The 17,083-nt window shown below is 33.4% G+C and overlaps 1 protein-coding gene and 1 pseudogene across 2 annotated transcripts; both read right to left on the minus strand.

Annotated features, from left to right (window-relative positions):
- Positions 1–4,825: 4,825 nt before the first annotated feature.
- Positions 4,826–7,970, minus strand: LOC145569359 (26S proteasome non-ATPase regulatory subunit 11 homolog pseudogene; annotated as a pseudogene). The gene is made up of 2 exons (XR_014096103.1): positions 7,682–7,970; positions 4,826–5,609 (listed from the first exon to the last, which is right to left on the minus strand). The product of XR_014096103.1 is annotated as a 26S proteasome non-ATPase regulatory subunit 11 homolog pseudogene (transcript).
- Positions 7,971–9,354: 1,384 nt separating this feature from the next.
- LOC145569360 (uncharacterized) lies at positions 9,355–14,142 on the minus strand. Its single transcript, XM_081628705.1, has 6 exons — positions 13,937–14,142; positions 13,612–13,840; positions 11,081–11,142; positions 10,732–10,825; positions 10,328–10,430; positions 9,355–10,247 (listed from the first exon to the last, which is right to left on the minus strand). Exons 2-6 carry the CDS (start codon positions 13,830–13,832, stop codon positions 9,561–9,563), a joined length of 1,167 nt encoding a protein of 388 aa, XP_081484831.1. The 5' UTR covers positions 13,833–13,840; positions 13,937–14,142; the 3' UTR covers positions 9,355–9,560.
- Positions 14,143–17,083: the final 2,941 nt, after the last annotated feature.

Genomic DNA, 17,083 nt, shown 5'->3' on the forward strand with positions numbered 1-17,083 from the left:
AAAGCCAACCATATAATGAAATAAGGAGCTTTACGTTCTAACCACTAGCACACATAGCATGAGGAGCACGACATATTTTTTTGCTTATCAAAGCTACATTATTATTATTATTATGCATTCTAACTTAGAAGCCAACTATTATTCCAACTCTCTCACTCATGCATGGGACCATCAAATAATGCCTTAGCTAGGTTAGTAAAAAGGACTTGTTATACTTTGCGAATCAATAAGCCATCATCATGGACATCTATATATACTTCGTGTTTGATACGTTTATAGGTTAGGGAGGCGAGGTCAGTCTTCTCTCAAGAATAAACTCAGTCTATTATTTGATTCATTTTTATCTGTGTGAAATGGGTTGATTATATAAAGAATTTTATAACTTTTCATTTTTTTTTTGGTTGGCTTTCCAGTGCTTTTTTTTAATGATTTTTGAATAGTCTAAGGGTTAATTTTTTTTCTTTTCTTGGACGGCATCAATTGAGATTTTGGAATATAATGTGACATGAACAAGTATGGTAGCTAGATTTTGATTCTTGAGATGCCTCTATCAACTTATCAAGAGGACCATTGGATGTTAGTAGAAACTAGGCGTGTATTTTTGGTAATTCTTTTTCTGATCTTTTTCCATTAGACTCAATTGAATAAATGTCCTATCAATTGAAACTTAATTTTGCCGTTCAATTCTTATTTCGTGTAAAGAGAGAGGCAGAGGGCATGTCGTAATCTAGCTTCAAGTTCCTTTATTCTAAAAGTTATTTTATTCAGGGGCGTAGCCAGGATTTTTAAGCTAGGGGGGCCGACGGTTGAATCAATATATAAATACTGTATATATAAACCTGCAGGGGCCAGTTTAGAGAATTAAGGGCCGTGGGTTTGGGCTACAGGGGCCGGGCCTCTGCCAGCCCCCCCTGTAGCTCCGCCCCTGATTTTATTCATACATTTTTCCTAAAATAAAAATAGTCATATATACATACATAATCTATGTTCCATGGAGGATATACAACTATACAAATGCAAGTGGTGAGATGATGATATAAACATCTAACAATGGTTGACTTACTAGCAAAAGTTTGGTCTTATGACTTGGTTGAAGGTCACGAAATCAAATCTTTACTAGAAACTTCTGGTGTGGTGATGTCAAAATCTCTTATCGATTTCTCCTCATCCTCAATGAAGCTAACTTCTCCATACCCTACGAAAAAAATGTGCAATGATGCATACAAGATTCAATCTCAACTAAACTAGTTGTCATTTACAAAGTATACCTAACTAATTAACTATAATGTATTTCGGTGAATAAAGTAATGTGATCTTTGTAACTAAATAGTAAGGGCTTGTTCTCATTGACTGATTTGAGCTGAACTGAACTGAATATTTTATGAGAGAAGGAAATTAGGAGCTGAACTGAACTGAACTGAACTTATTAAAGCTGAACTGAAGTGAATTAAATTGAAAATAATCTGATGAGAACAAGGCCTAAGTATTCATGTTCTGAGATATATAAGCTAGAACTTAGCTAGATATTGGACATATGATCGATTGATTGGGCCAGTGTAACGGATAGTACATATGATTATATGTCCAACTATATTCTTTGGCATCATTAGGTGGGCTTGGCACAGTGGCCCGAGAGATTGACAATCACTGATTAAAAAAAAAAATTACTACGTAGTATTTCGCAAATTCCTCCATTTCTTTATGCTGTTTTGGATTGAGATAGATCTATATATTACGAAGTACACTACAAATAACCTTCGTAGTACTTTGCACCCAACTAACTCAAATTTAATTTTGCTTTTTATTTGATGATCAAAATGAAAAACAATTATTATTAAAATGAGAATAAAATGGTTATGGGTGTACTTAACATCCGGGTGCACATAACAATCTCTCGTATGTACTGCTTCTTTGATATGTTGATGTTCCAACCATAAACAAATCTCATTGACTCAACATCATTAATGCCTAATGTTATTGAGAATTAGAATCTGACCTTCATTTTGATGTTCAGGTTAATCAGCCAACCGTATATACGAAATATGTGATTGTTTTATGTAGTATTGTGATAGAGTATATAGATCGATCCTTAGTGTTTTAACATGGTATCGGAGCCAACGTGACACAAAGGTCATATGATTAAATCTCATCAACCCCTACTTTTAAAGTGGAAAATTAAGCGTTGGGTATGATGAGATCCATGTTGCATCCACACTTTAATCCTAATGGGCTCTTATTGTGATATAGTATATAGACCGATCCTATACTTCAAGCATAAAGCTTTGGTTGAGTTGGTCTTCTAACATATTGTGTACTCGTACCATTTTAACAATTTTACAAGATGAATTTGTACTGTCCAAGTTTGCTGAAGTTGAGATATACATATAATAAAATATGCGACATAACTCAATTATTGAGAGCATACATGGCATAATAAGTATTATAACAATAAGATAATAATCTTAACAATTCTAGAAATGAATTTGTAACAACTTTGATGAAAGTTGTAACGCATGAAGTACCATAACTTATGAAGTTATGAGACATAATTTAAGTCGATGATTGAAAGCATGTAGCATAGATTAATGGTGATGAAAATTGAAAGCCACTACTATTTGTTTGTCAAAATTAAATGAAATCATTGTAGTACTATATAGTAGGACATTAATAATATTAGGTCAAGTCACTAGCTCACTAGCATTCATATATATAGCGTGACAACACAAACAAAATGGTTGGTTCAAGTCATTTTCTTGTAAATAAGAGCTCATTCATAGATTTAAAAGGCCAACATTTTGAGCTACTAAAAATAGGTTACCTTTTTTTTTTAGGGCATCTTTATTTAAACAGGAAGGAACAGAAAGGATTGAGTGATAAAATTGTTAAAAAATTTTAGAATTAAAAAATAATAACTAATAAAAAAGTTTATGGTATTTTATTTGGCAAAGTGGAATAAATCCAAGAGTTATAATTTGTTATTTTGGTACCATCTATCTATCCTTATTAAGCATCTATTATTCCCCCCACTAAGGGTTGATATCTTTTTATCGTACTCAATTTTTATCATAGGAATATGGAATATTGTCGTGCTTTACGTTTTTCTTTGTGTTATATGACTTATATCTATAATTTACCAAAAAAAAAAGTAATAAAACAATATTAATGTAAATATTTAGCATTACATCGATTCATTTTGTTAATAATAAAGCGGACATATAATTATTCAATTAACATAAACTTATAAAAAATAAATTAATAAATAATAATAATAATAATAATAATAATAATATTTCTTTTGTGGATTATTGTACACGACGACTATTTTAATGTATGAGTTGTGGATTGTAGTGGGAGAATAAGGTCTAGCCGTCTACTAAAAAGAATTGACAACTTTTTTTTCACCTGCATGGCTGCATTCAATAGTTTATTAAACCAATTCAAACCTTTTTTTTTTTTTTTTTTTTTTTAAGCAATTCGAACCATTTTAATTATACATTCATCTAGTCATGAATTGAAATCATTCAATTTTAAAATCACATTCATTTTAGTCTTATAGACCTTGCAAACACGATTTTTGGTCAATTCATGTATTAACCAAAAATAACTCTCTTCACAACAAAATGAATTACCAACAAATATTTAACCATGCAAAGACCATTCTCAAATCTCAACACAAAATAAGCTTTCCCGCTTAATAACTCCTCCCATTCTCCCAATATATGTATGTATCAATGTATGTATATATATTGTATATGCATGCCTAGACGACATATCCTGAGCGACACAATAAACGTCAATTAATCATGCATGTTGTGATCAATACTAACCTAATTTAGAGCTACCAAAGAGATAACAACAGTTTAAAGCACATTTTTAATTTCATGCATTGATACGTTGTCATAAACTTGTATGTGTTGGTTGTGAGTTAATCAACTAAGGAATTTGTATTAGCTATTTACAACAATTTGATGTTTGATGAAATCAACTCTCGGTTGTTAATTAGGTGTTCATTCGCATGCAACAAACAGCCAACTATTCATTAAATGAAATTACTTTCAACAAACATATATACTTCCTCCGTTCTTTTTTTATTGCACTGTGAGTTATTTCACGCTTAGCTTGTCAGTGCATTACTTTGCCTATTAATATCTTTAATTACACTTTTGTAAAAATTATAAAAATTTGATATTTATTTCAAATGTAGATTTCAAGACGAATCTAACTAGATCCCACATAACTATGTTTTTCCTTACGGATAAATCACAAATGATGGTCAAAGAACATTATGTGAATTGTATAAAAGTATTTATGGTGCAATAAAAGAAAAATGGAGGAATTATATTTTTTTTACAAGTGCTTAGCTACATGAATAAGCTAAAAGTAAGAATTCAATCACAACTTCACAAGTAACACCAGCTAAAAATCATTTACCAATTAAGCAGCGAATTGAAGGAAAGAACTATTAACAATCTACCAAATGTAAGATAATGTCATTAAAGTATATATTTTTGCTTAAAGAGTTTTCTTAAAAAAAGAAAACCCATTGTATTACAATCTCTTGGTAGTTGATCAATTAGAATTCTAGACCATATTAAAATAAATAAATAAATAAATACTGGTAATAAAAATAAATTAAAAAAAAATATTGAGCTTTTAGATGCTGTCGAGTCAGTTGAGAATACAGAAGTGGTCGGTTATCTGTTGCGTTGCAATTCGAAATGTTCCAAACCAAAGCAACAAAATGTAAGATGCAAATAAAGCTAAATAAAGACATATCAATGGCATGCAATATAATGTCAACTAGTGGATCATGACTTATGGAATTTCATTAGTTGCAGTTAAGATTGAAAAAGAGATTACCTAAACTAGACATTAAGTATAACATACCATTATGAGATGAAAAAATTCGCATTTTTTTGGGTTGGTTTGAAAAATAAAATACTTCTATAGTCCTTAATTATTTGTCTGAGAGTCATTTTAACATATATGGGCATTGGCTGCTGTTCTAGCTGAAGTAAGCGCTGCCTTAGTTTTGGAAAGGTTTCTCAAAGAAAAATGAAGCTGGCTCTCGAGCAACTCAATATCTACTAAGAGAAGTTTGTCATCTAGTCTTCTGACCTCCTTTATCAGATTTGAGAGGAGAGACAATGCTTCAGTATACTCCTTGGTCTCCATCAACAGAGCAGCAAGTCTGGCCTCAACCCGCTGATGAAGAAAAGATCATTTCTCAGCATGGGTCCACTGTACCATTTCTCTGCAAAGAGAGATCTGGAGTTCAGTTGTACCAGGTACTTTAGCCACTGCATCAATAATTCCACGTACTATTTTTGCAGTTTCAGCTTTAGGGATCAAAGTGAAGTAGGGCCTCAATTTGTTCAGAAGGGTCCAAAGGTTCTCAGCCTCGTTTTCTTGCGTCAGAAATTCAGCGAGCTTTGTAATTGCCTGTTCCTTTATGCGCAAGTTATCAGACGAAGAAGCAGGATCCTCAAGCACTCTCTGTAGGATTGAAATAGACTCTTTTACACTCTTTGCTTCCAAAGCCAGCACAAGGGAGTCAGCAGTAGCAGGTAGATAAGTGATCATTGTAGCTAAGCACAGCCAAAATAATCCTGTGACTCCAATAAAGAAGCAATTAGTATGACCTTGTTTCACATTCCTTCATACTTTGTATATTATGTCAATAAAAAGCTGCCCCATCCCCCCAAGGAATATAATGGCAGAAGGGTGCTCGAGCTAAAAGCTCAGTATATAGTAGAGCTTCTATTGGGCAAATAAGTTAGACTACTGTCATCCACATACAGATCCATAGCATGAAGCTAAGCAGCACAGCAATGGCTAACCTAATGTACTTTAGCCTGCCTCGATAGATAAATAATAATAACAGCACAGAAATGACAATGTCCCAAAAACTAGGTGGCAGGCAGAACAATGTCTTACAAATAACATAATGCCAATTTATCAACTAAACATTGCTGGACTTGCAGCAAGCATATAACAAAACTAATTTAATAAATACCAAAGTATGAACTGGAAATCAAATCAACCATTAAAAAAAAAAACACAGCGACAGACTATCAGCGCAATTAAAAGTTTGATTTGCAGATATGTCAAAGCAGCGACAAATGATTTATCTGGAGAACTGAGAGTATATTTAGTTATTTTACTATGGCAGTGATGGATCCAAGATTTTATAATTGGCATACCCAAATGCATACCATATTAACATTCAATAAAAATTAAACTAGTAGAGTTTTCATCTTTTTACACATCATCACTAAAAACTAGTAGAAAGAACTACAACACATCATCACCGAAAACTACTAGAAAGAAGTTCTTTTCAATGAAAGTGAGGTCAATTCAATTGATACCCCATACCACTCCTACTTTGCAAGCGCATTTTTGACGTAGCTCGCACTGACAAGTAATAAACCATTTCCACACTTTCACAGCAGATTCTCAATCGAATCACCCCACCACAACATTCATAGCTCCAATGCGCACAACAATCACGATACTAATTCTACAACTAATCCTCAATTGAATCAACCACCCACAATATTCATAACTCCAATGTGCACAACAATCACGATACTAGTTCTACAACTATTGTTGGAATAAAGGAAGAAAATGAAATGTTGACCTTGGCACCGGGCGCCCGATCGGGCAAGATCCGCGACGCGAGAGTAAAGATGATTTTCATCGCCCTGCCGGGTGGGAGCTCGCCCTATCGGGCACGCCACCCGGAGACCGTTGAAATTTCCAAACTCTTTCTCTTTCCTTTCTTTTTGTAACTTTCTCTTAACTCCCAATTAATGGGAGGTTTAAGGGGTTGTTAAAATGCTTTTATTTCTGATTAAGAGCTTTGTCCCTTTGGATTCTTCAACTCTTGATTATCCCCTTCATTATATATTTTATGGTTGAAAAATCATAATACACTTGAACATAACCTTCAAACACAAGCTTAAACACATACTTTATATTGGGTATAAGTTACTTGGCTCCAACCTTCCACCCAAAAGTGTCTTTGTGTGGAAGTGGTGTGTTAACCTTAGGAAACGTATCGGCGAATACAATTGTGCGCCTCGATTGCGCTGCAATTTCGTTTTCAAGTTAGTGAATTTGCTTCACGACACGCCGTACTCTTTCCATTGTCATAAGATCAACTTTTCAATCTTATTGTTTATTTCTTATTGTAGCCTTGAAATACATCTTATTTTACAACAACTATCTGTCAAATTGTCAATTGCTATCACCCCAACACAACATTCACAACTCCAATTCGCCCAACAATCATAATACTAGTTCTACAACTAATTCTCAATTGAATCAACCAGCCACAACATTCATAACTCCAATTTGCACAACAATCATAATACTAGTTCCACAACAAATCATCAATCAACATAACATATGAACAAATAGTTCAAGAAAAAATTCACCAAATTGCCCCCAATACAACCAATCAAGTTACTAACAAAATAATTGAACAATTACACAAATCAAACCAAATTTAAAATACTAGTACTTCATTCAAACAATTACTCCTTAAAATAAAAATTCCATAGATCATCATTAACAAGAAATTACATCGAAATCGCACAGAAATTAAAAACATAACGTTAATAATTGCTTCTTTATTAGATTTTACGAAAATGTGAGGGAGATAGGTTAGCGTATTTACTCAATGGCTGAAGAGAGCGCCGGAAAGCCGCCGTCCGGGAGGAGTAAATGTACCGGCGTGAGTGAGGAGGAGAGAACGGATTTCTGTATGGAAAATGTTTAGGCCTCTGTATAAGAAGCTAAACCCAAACAAAGCTTGTCGTAGCGGGAAACTTTACATCGTACTCCGTACAATTTAGAGGTTGCAGATTAAACTCCAGTGGAGACACTCAGGGGTTTATCTTTTCAATGAAGTAATATTTTGCTCGTGGTGTAACTTTTTATTTTGTGCATCCTAATTAAGTCGGGTTTTACAATTAGCCACCTACGTTATTGTTGCTATGAGGTGAGAGAATTTCTGATAAACCTATAATATCAAGCGATACAACGGTCCTTACTAGGCCTGTTCACGGATCGGATATCCGATCCAAAATCACAATATTCAAATACTCGAATATCAGAAATTGTTATTCAAATCTGATCCAAAAATTTTGGATGTTCGATATTCGGATATCCAAAATTTTCGGATCGGATACTTCGGATATCCATTATCTAATATTAAGTAAAACTAGTTGTGATTACTTTCTAAATTTCACTAATTTTACTGCTTTTTTATCGCTAAGTTTAAATATTGTCATCAAATATATCAAGAATATTATAATAAGTTAATAATACGAGGTCAGTTTTATATGAACATTTTAAAAATTTTATATATATTTCACTATTTCAGTGTTTATATTTCGGATATCGGATATCCAAAAATTTGAAAATCAATATCCAAATCCGCATCCGATATCTGCTTTTTCGGATCGGTTGCGAATCGGATTATCAGATTTTTAAATTCTCGAATAGTTTTGTACAGGCCTAGTCCTTACACAAAAGGGGGAAAATAGAGGGGGTTTTTGAAATTTGTTGTTAAGAAATAAAAAATAATTTGCAGTTTTAATTGGTTGAAAGGGAGGGTATTATACCATATGGCATATACTACGGTTGTAGGTAATTTTTTTTCGTTGTCTCAAGGTAAGGTTCCATTTAAAATACCTAAAATGCTCTTAATCTTTACTTATTTCTTAAAATAATTGGTGCATATATATTTAGAAAATTTAAAACATGCATCACATATTCACGTGTATATAGGTTGTTAAAAAGACATGTCAAATATAATAAAATGAAGTACATTCTATATATGCTATTTTACAAAGTATCTTTTACATTAATACACAATGACTTGTTACATATTCAAGATTTCAAGTCAGGGCATTCTACGATTATGTCAAATTGGATATTCAAGTGGATCATATGATCATATCATCCATTCAGGCTACTCTGCTTTCTATTTGTCTCAAGTGAACAAGAATAGAGAGATAATAGAGAGAGAATTAAGAAAGAAGATGAATTTTGGGGATTCAATTGTACCTATTGATGAAATTACACTGCTGGCTGCTGCCCTCACAAATATGATATACTTTACTACTTTATCCTTAGATAAACATATTGTGTTTATCATACAAGGCTTAGGGACTTAGGGTTTGTCTCAAGTGAACAAAGAATACGGGAGCTCTACATGAATGAACCTTATGACAATAACTACACAATTAATTAGCCAAAACCGTCTCATAGAGCCTTTTTCCGAGGGATTGTTATAACCATATGAATTTAATTATTTAATCAATCATGCATCAAGTCAACAATATGAATTTAACCTAAACATGTGACATGGCATTCTATAAATTCCCATGCCCACACAAACTTATCAAACCGGTTGCAGATATCCCAACTCCTTAGCAAGTTTTACCAGTAAAGCGGAATTATTACAATTTATACTCTGGAAAATTATAACAAGATTACATCAACTGTTAGATAATTCACAACCCTCTAATGAGATAAGGAGAGTTCAAAAATTATAAATCTTCTATTTCTTCTAGGGATGAAAAACGAGAATCCATGCGATTCAAAGCATCTTGATCAATTTCAGTAGTTCTCACCAGCTTTAAAGAAACATCAGATTCTTGTGCTGAAGGCAATTTGTTATGGATGGTCTGGTCCTCCAATACCTCAGAATTCTCGGTTTTCTTTCCCGAGCTTAATTTTTTTTGACCTGTAATTTTGGACTTCAGCTGGATACAGTGCTTCAAATCCTCCTCATTTCGAGCTTTATCTAACTTGAAGTTCAATTCAGTCAAGGGCGAGGTCTTCCCAGACCACCAATTTTTAGCTACTTTTGGGGCTGGATCATCTTCATTGTCTAAGTTGCTAGGAACATCAATTGAATTACACGTCTGTAGCTTTTCTAATCCCTGATCTATTGTCTGCCGAATCCTCTTCCTGAACGCATCAATTCTAACAGGATTGGATCTAAGCATTACCTTGGTCTCTGAAATAATCTCCATTCTCTCACCAGAAGTTGTGGGAGGATTTGACACCATGGAGCCAATCTCATCTGGCCTCTCGGAATTAACATTGAATACCTCTTTTAGTAAACTGATATTCTGCATGTATCTATCAAAAGCTACATTTTCTGCTTCAATGTTTCCCTCTTTATATTCTTTTAACTTGGCAAATCTCCATTCATTTGTAATCAATGCCTCCTGAAATTTCCACATCAAAGCTTAGAATACACACATGTATGATACAATCACATTAACATGGATTAACATAAGACCTGCACCTTTCTAGTTGGTGGTTTCCTTGACCGGACTGGAATATGCACATTGTTGAATTGTGTGAAAGTGCTAGAAAGCTGTCGAAGTGAAGCTGCTTTCGACTGAGGCCTGGGATCAACCAAATTCAGATACGATAAATGCAAAGGAATAGAAGACACAGTCTCCTCCGAATTTAGATATGTTTCTCTTTTAAAAAAACAAAGTTGATGAGATCATGGAAAAAATTGAGAAATAATTGAAGGCAATTCAAAAATCAAGAAAAGTATTTGGGATGGTGCATGTAATTGCATCGTATTTCATAACCAACAACTAGGTCCTAGATCATATGTCAACAATTCCATCTCAAGCTGACACCTGAAATTTTGATCCATTTTGCAAAAATGTTCTATAAGCAAAAAAAAGGCGATACCCGGGAGCTGCTGCTTCATTAGGCTGCTGCTCAGGTACAGTAGAGTTTGGAGAAGCTCCTCCCCTATCTGCTAGTGTGGAATTTGGCTTCAAAACTGCAGAAAGAGCCCAGAATTAATTATAAAATCCACAATTTTCTGTGCATAAAGGTTTAAGAGGAATCTATAATCAATCTACTTGTTCTTCAAACTTATTCGTTACGAATTTAAAAAGCAACAAACTGAGCTCTGATCATGGAGTCCATTGAAATAAATCACTTGAGCAAAATGATTTTCCAGTCTCACAACTTTCTTTTCCAGAACACCTTCACATTGAAATAAGAATTGCAACTAATGAAATTAGAAAAATACCATGTATATGACAAGGATTCTGGGCTTTAGAACAGCAACTTTTACAAGACTGGTAAGGACACCTGTATTAGATAATAATAAATTAATACAACAGAAGACACGAATTCACAAAGCTATCCAAGCACATATCACAATCAAAGACTGGAAAGGACTGAATTTTACTGACAATATGCATCAGAAATTCAGAAAACCCTGTAAACACACACCTGTCTTCTAGCATAAAACAAGATGCATTTGCACAAGTATAATAAGTTTTTAAACTACAAAAAACTATGTAAAGGTCATGCAACTTCAAATTTTCAAAATATGACGGAAACCCTAAGACTGAAAGAACTATACCAGTATAATTCATTTATTGAGTTGCCTTAGCCCGTGATACACACTGAAAAAAGTATTCCTTACCCAAATAAATCAGTAGATTTTAGATGGGGCATTTGGTTCAATGATTTAGATTTCAGAGAAGGATTTGGAGCCTCATCCAAACCCATTTCTCATATATGGTTCAGAATTTAACAAATATCAAACCTGGAGGATTCATCCTCCAAACCCCCAAAGTAGCTCTCCTTTCCTCATCCACCACCATCATCATACTTACCAGCACTGCCCCTTACACCATGCACAATTATGAAACGACCTCAGCCATAACCAAAATCATCATCATGGCATCACCTGCTCCATGTATCCCTTCCCTGACCATTGCCGCTGCTAGAACTGCTGCTAATAGATTCAATCTACCCCTTAGACAGTCATATTTAGTTTACCGCTAAACTTCCAATTTCACAAGATCAGGGAGCAGGAAGGAACAAGAATTAATGTAGATATGTGGTAAAGGGGAGCTAGTTACATTGCAAGAACTTTGCACCAATTACATTCCAGATTTGGTACTTTGAATGCAGGACATGGTGGAGACATGAGACGGTAGGAATGAAGCAACAGATGGAGAGATAAAGTTGAAGTTGAAGAGAGGATGAGGAAGAGAACAAAAGTGGAAGGGAGGGCTTTGGAGAGGAAATCGAGGGTGATTATGCAACGAGAATTGGAATGTAGGGTTATTTCCAACCAAACATTTGGCTTTAAGTAATGTTTTTCAATCATTCAGGTATACTTTAGGTTTAAACCCATAGGCTATATCTATCCTCATAGGACCAGAAAGTTAACCAAATGTCCACTTAGGATGTCGATATCCAATTTTCAAACCCCACCTTATAAATGGAAAGAAAGTAATTAACTCGTAAGAAGATTTCTTATACTCCAGCACAAGTTACATTCTTAGCCTCCTACAGGAGCATTTGGAGTTATCCCCATCACTGATATCACAGTAATCTGGAGTAACTGGTAATTAGTCATTAATATATTCAAATGGGTTATCCTTTTAAGATTGCACACTCAATCCCTATTAAAGCAATAAAAAAAAAAATCAAACATAGTGAAATGGAGAAAGTAAGAAATCTAATCGCCTACAGAAATTTGCAATAGCCATTGGCCTTACCAATCAATCACACCTAAGCCTAGAAGCGATTATCACAGATGAGAATGCAGAGTTGGATGTGCAATCACATCGATAATGAATGGTGTGAATAAGGATTGAGGTTAGAGTAACATTATATTGATGGCTAGATGAAAGAAACAAGATATAAATGTTTATGTTAGAAGGTGGCATCTCGATGCATCATAGAGGATATGAGATGTCGTATTAAGGGCTGGCAGAAAGGATGACATAGACCCGGGGATACCTAGGAAAAAGTTACAAGGCTCTAGATTTCAGGACACTAGTACATAGACCTTCGAAGGAAATAATTTTGTGCCAAGATTTAGGTAGCTAACACCGGGCAAGATCTTCTCGAATATACATCAAACCTCTACCCCCATGCATGCAAGGCTTGTTGGGAAGCTATGATTCTATGATATGCTTGCTAATTTAGCCCAAAGCTAAGTAGCAAGAACACTTACCTTCAAACAATCACACCCCTTTGAGTTGCCCCATTTACACATTGAGAAAAAATCACCCCAATCGGACAAATCGAAAACATGTCCAAGAACCATCTATCCAAACAACAACCAAAGCACTTGCAAACTGAAGTTGTATAATAAAAAATACAACCAATTATCCAACAAACGACAACTACATGTCATGTAAATGATGTAATACATCTAAATGATCAAATGCATCCAACATACAATTCACTTATACAATATCACCGCGGTATTTAATACGAATATAACATCATTACACTATTAAAAGACACTTGTATCATTGTAAAGTTATAGGCCATTTTACATCACCTACTCCGTATACATTATTAGACAAAATTACCACTTTACAATACTTGTGCAAATTTAACCAAATCTAACAAATTTTTAATGTGTAAAATTTGCTAAAAATTGCTTTGATTTATTTATGCTCAATAATTCAGCATCAATCAATAATTCATCAAAAACAAGAGCAATGCTACGAATAAATCACTTAAAAACAAACAAACAAACAAATTCAGCAATTTCAAAGTAAACATCTTAAAGAGAGAGAAACTCACCTAGACCTAGCGACATTACCACACTTAATACACTTAGGTTTATTGAGACCCCGAAGATTCTTGGGCGGGTCGGGTCTTTGCAGCGTAATCGTCGGAAGTCCGGGACTTTTCACGGCGGCCGGCGGCGTCGCTGACGGCGGCGGAGGAGTAGAGATGCCGTTATTACCACTCGTTTCAGAGCCATTATTGCTGAGAACTGGCGATGAAGTAGCTGCCGCCATTGTTGATGCTGAGATTTCCAAAGTAGATGGAATAATTTCAAAAAAAATCGAAAAAATTAAGGGAAAATTGCAGAAAATTGAGAAGAAGAGAGAGAATTAGAAACCCTAGCGAATTGAAGGCATGAAATCTGAAGAAATTGGGGGTGATTGATAGTCGTTGAGTGTTGAAAGTTTGGAGGGAAATTGATTGAAATTTGCTTCTCCCTCTGATTTTTTTTACACAAGTTCAAATTCTCAGCGCCTCTTCTTCCTCTTTCGTCTTCTTTTTTTTTTTTTTTTCTTTTTTTTTCTTTTTTCTGAGTTAGTAATATTTCCATTCACCTGGTACTAGTATTGAGGTGTTAACGTATTGTTATTGTATACAAATTTGAAAAGGACAATAATACCCTCGTGTTGAAATTTTTTTATGGACAATGGTCAAAATTGCACACTTTTTGTTGGTTCGTACTTCGAATTATCACTCGTATAGTCGTATGTGTTTAAGTGAGGAAGCTCTTTGTAAAACTTGTATCTTGCAAGATGGAGATTGGAAGTGTGAAGTCATGTTCGGTAATTAGCGGATTTTTGGTTGTTAAAGTTAGTTTATATAGAAAAGAATTTAGTTGGTTAAGTTAGTTGGTTTGACTATCGGATTGTATCAAATATTTAAGTCACATTTAGAAAATTAATTGATAGTTTGACTTAGTTGACATAAGTTACAATACACACATATCAACGCATAAATTATACTCCGTACAAAGTACCATGAGTATTTGGATGTAGAGTATAAGTCATGTTTGATAATTGGTGGGTTATTGTTCATAGTTGGTTGCGTGGATTGGTTTGACCAACGGATTTCATTAATAGGTTTAACTAATGAATTTTGCGATAGATGTTTTAATGGTCTAGTTATATTATTTGTTAGAATTTTGTTTTATAAAATTAGTTGATAATTTGACATAATTTGACCACACACATGTCAACGCATAAATTAAATCATGAATGTTTAAAAATATACCTTAGTAAAAAGAATTTAAAGTTAATAATAATACAAAGTACTAATTTAGCGATATTTTACTTTATAACAATTGAAAATTTTATATTAGTATAAGAATATAATACAGTCAAAGTTAATAGATAAATAGAGTAAAAAGTTGTAAGTTATTTGACCTTGTATTGTTCTTGTACAATGTCCATTAGTGGGATAGGGTAATCAATTAATCATTATAGTGGTATAAACGTTTAGCTTTATGACACTATTGCGTTGTCATTTGGTTAATTTTTACATCTAGCTAACTTAAAAAGCTCTTTTTTTCAACTTTATAGATTAAAGGATACAGCACAACCAACCCATAGAACACAACCTTTCAAACAATTATAATAATGGATTAATAAAGTCAATTGGTTGAATGACCCTTTTTTTTTTTTTTTTTTTTTTTTTTTTTTTTTTTTTTTTTTTTTGCAAAGCTCTCTTTGTCAAACAAAGACACAACCAAAGTTAATTTTTGTTTTGCTCATGTGCTCACATGGTAAAAAGCATATGGTTAACAAAAAAATACAAAATTAATTGTAGGATTTTTTGTGTACTATTTACAACCTAAAAAAACCCAGTTTTTTATTTAACCACCTAAATTAATTGTTATTTTAAATTACGATCTAATTTTATTTTTTTTTAAAATTTTTTTTTATGATTTCACACGTCTTAAAAAAAAATAATAAAATAAAATAAAATTGGTTTTGTTGATTGATATTGGATTAACATATTGAATCAAATATTAATGATTACAAAAATTCGTGGATCTTCACAGTCTTCCTGTCTGAAATTTTGCCCTCCTCATACCTAGCACTTAATATTTCACACCCGTGACCTTTGTGTCACGCTGGCTCCAATACCATGTTAGAGGACCAACTCAACCAAAAGTTTAAGCTAATGGGTGAGGTCTAGGAATATGTTTTTATACTCTATCATTAACTATGTACAAATTTTTACGTCCTTCCCTCCCAAATTAGTTTGATACTCACATTGACACAAATTTTTGATGTTAAATTCTTGTGTTGGTATGGTGCAAAACTCAAACATGTTACAATGTGTATGTAAATGTATAGAAATAATATTGAAACTTTTCCTAACAAATAAATTGAGCAAGCCCCATACACCAACCCCAATCAACCATTTCCGGCCGCCATTTTTTTCGGCGAAGCCACTAGACACCCTAACAGCAAATTATGTGAATAAGGCCCATACTAACCCGTTAGGGAAAGGTATTTGTTAACCATCGGGTAGTTGGAGCATGTTGTGGGGTTGGAGCGACGGAGCAGCGGTAGTCGTGTAGGGGGGAGTGTTGATGGTGGTGGTCTAGTGGAGTATAATTAGAGGAGATAGAAAGAGGGAGGAGGGAAAAAATCATAAAATTACACTATTATCCCTAATTTATTAGCTGAAAATACAACCTTAACCCCTTCAGAAACATCTAAGGTTTCTCAATTGATTGAGAAACTTATATTTAGCCATTTAAAATTGAGATTGGTGTATACCAAATATTTACTTGTTCCATGTCTAACTTTTAAATAAGTAATGTTGGAGTTTTTTTTTCTTTTTTTTTTTTTCTCAAATGACATATTTCATGAAGCATTCGTATAATATATTGAAATCTCCAACTCTTAGACCCCTCATGGAGCAAAATTTATAATAGTTGTTTTGAATTAAAGACAAATGTGAATTTTTTTGTTTCTTAATTAAAGTGCTATTAGGAAATAAATCATGTTGTAGCATGGATTGGTAAGCAAATAAGGTGGTGGATTGACATTATCATTTTAGGTTAGTTTTTTTTTTTTTTTTTTTTTTTTTTTTTTTTTTTACCAATAAATCACAAATGATGATTAAAATATATTAGTGTGAGCAATATAGAAGTCCAAATGACACAACATAAAATAAAAGTAAAGTTTATTATACAAGTATCAATTACGATTCCATGTAGTAATATTATTGGGAAAATGATGAGGGCATCCCTATTACTAGAAAACTATGAAGGAAATATGAAAAATTATATTAAGTATATATAAATAACACCTGATCAACAAAAAGTTTTGTAATAACTATCAAACTTATACACCTTTCATCTCCAAATTTCAAAATAAACGTGTCAATTTGATTATAATTCTCTTCTCATATACCACTTTGACCATGCTGTGTTTTATGCTTTGTATATAAGAGTAAACATAATAATCTTGCACATAATTGTTGGAAACATCTTACCGTATATGTCCTGAAC

Source organism: Chenopodium album, chromosome 11 (assembly GCF_948465745.1).
Source record: "Chenopodium album chromosome 11, dcCheAlbu1.1, whole genome shotgun sequence".
Taxonomy (NCBI): domain Eukaryota; kingdom Viridiplantae; phylum Streptophyta; class Magnoliopsida; order Caryophyllales; family Amaranthaceae; genus Chenopodium; species Chenopodium album.

What these genes read in the sequence shown, in the direction of transcription:
- LOC145569360 (XM_081628705.1), bottom strand. Translation starts at nt 13,832, where the DNA reads ATGGCGGCAGCTACTTCATCGCCAGTTCTCAGCAATAATGGCTCTGAA. An exon ending in GAATCCTTGTCATATACATG is followed by an intron (nt 10,826 to 11,080) that starts GTATTTTTCTAA and finishes CTCTTTCTGCAG; the next exon opens with TTTTGAAGCCAAATTCCACA. An exon ending in GGAAACCACCAACTAGAAAG is followed by an intron (nt 10,248 to 10,327) that starts GTGCAGGTCTTA and finishes TGGAAATTTCAG; the next exon opens with GAGGCATTGATTACAAATGA.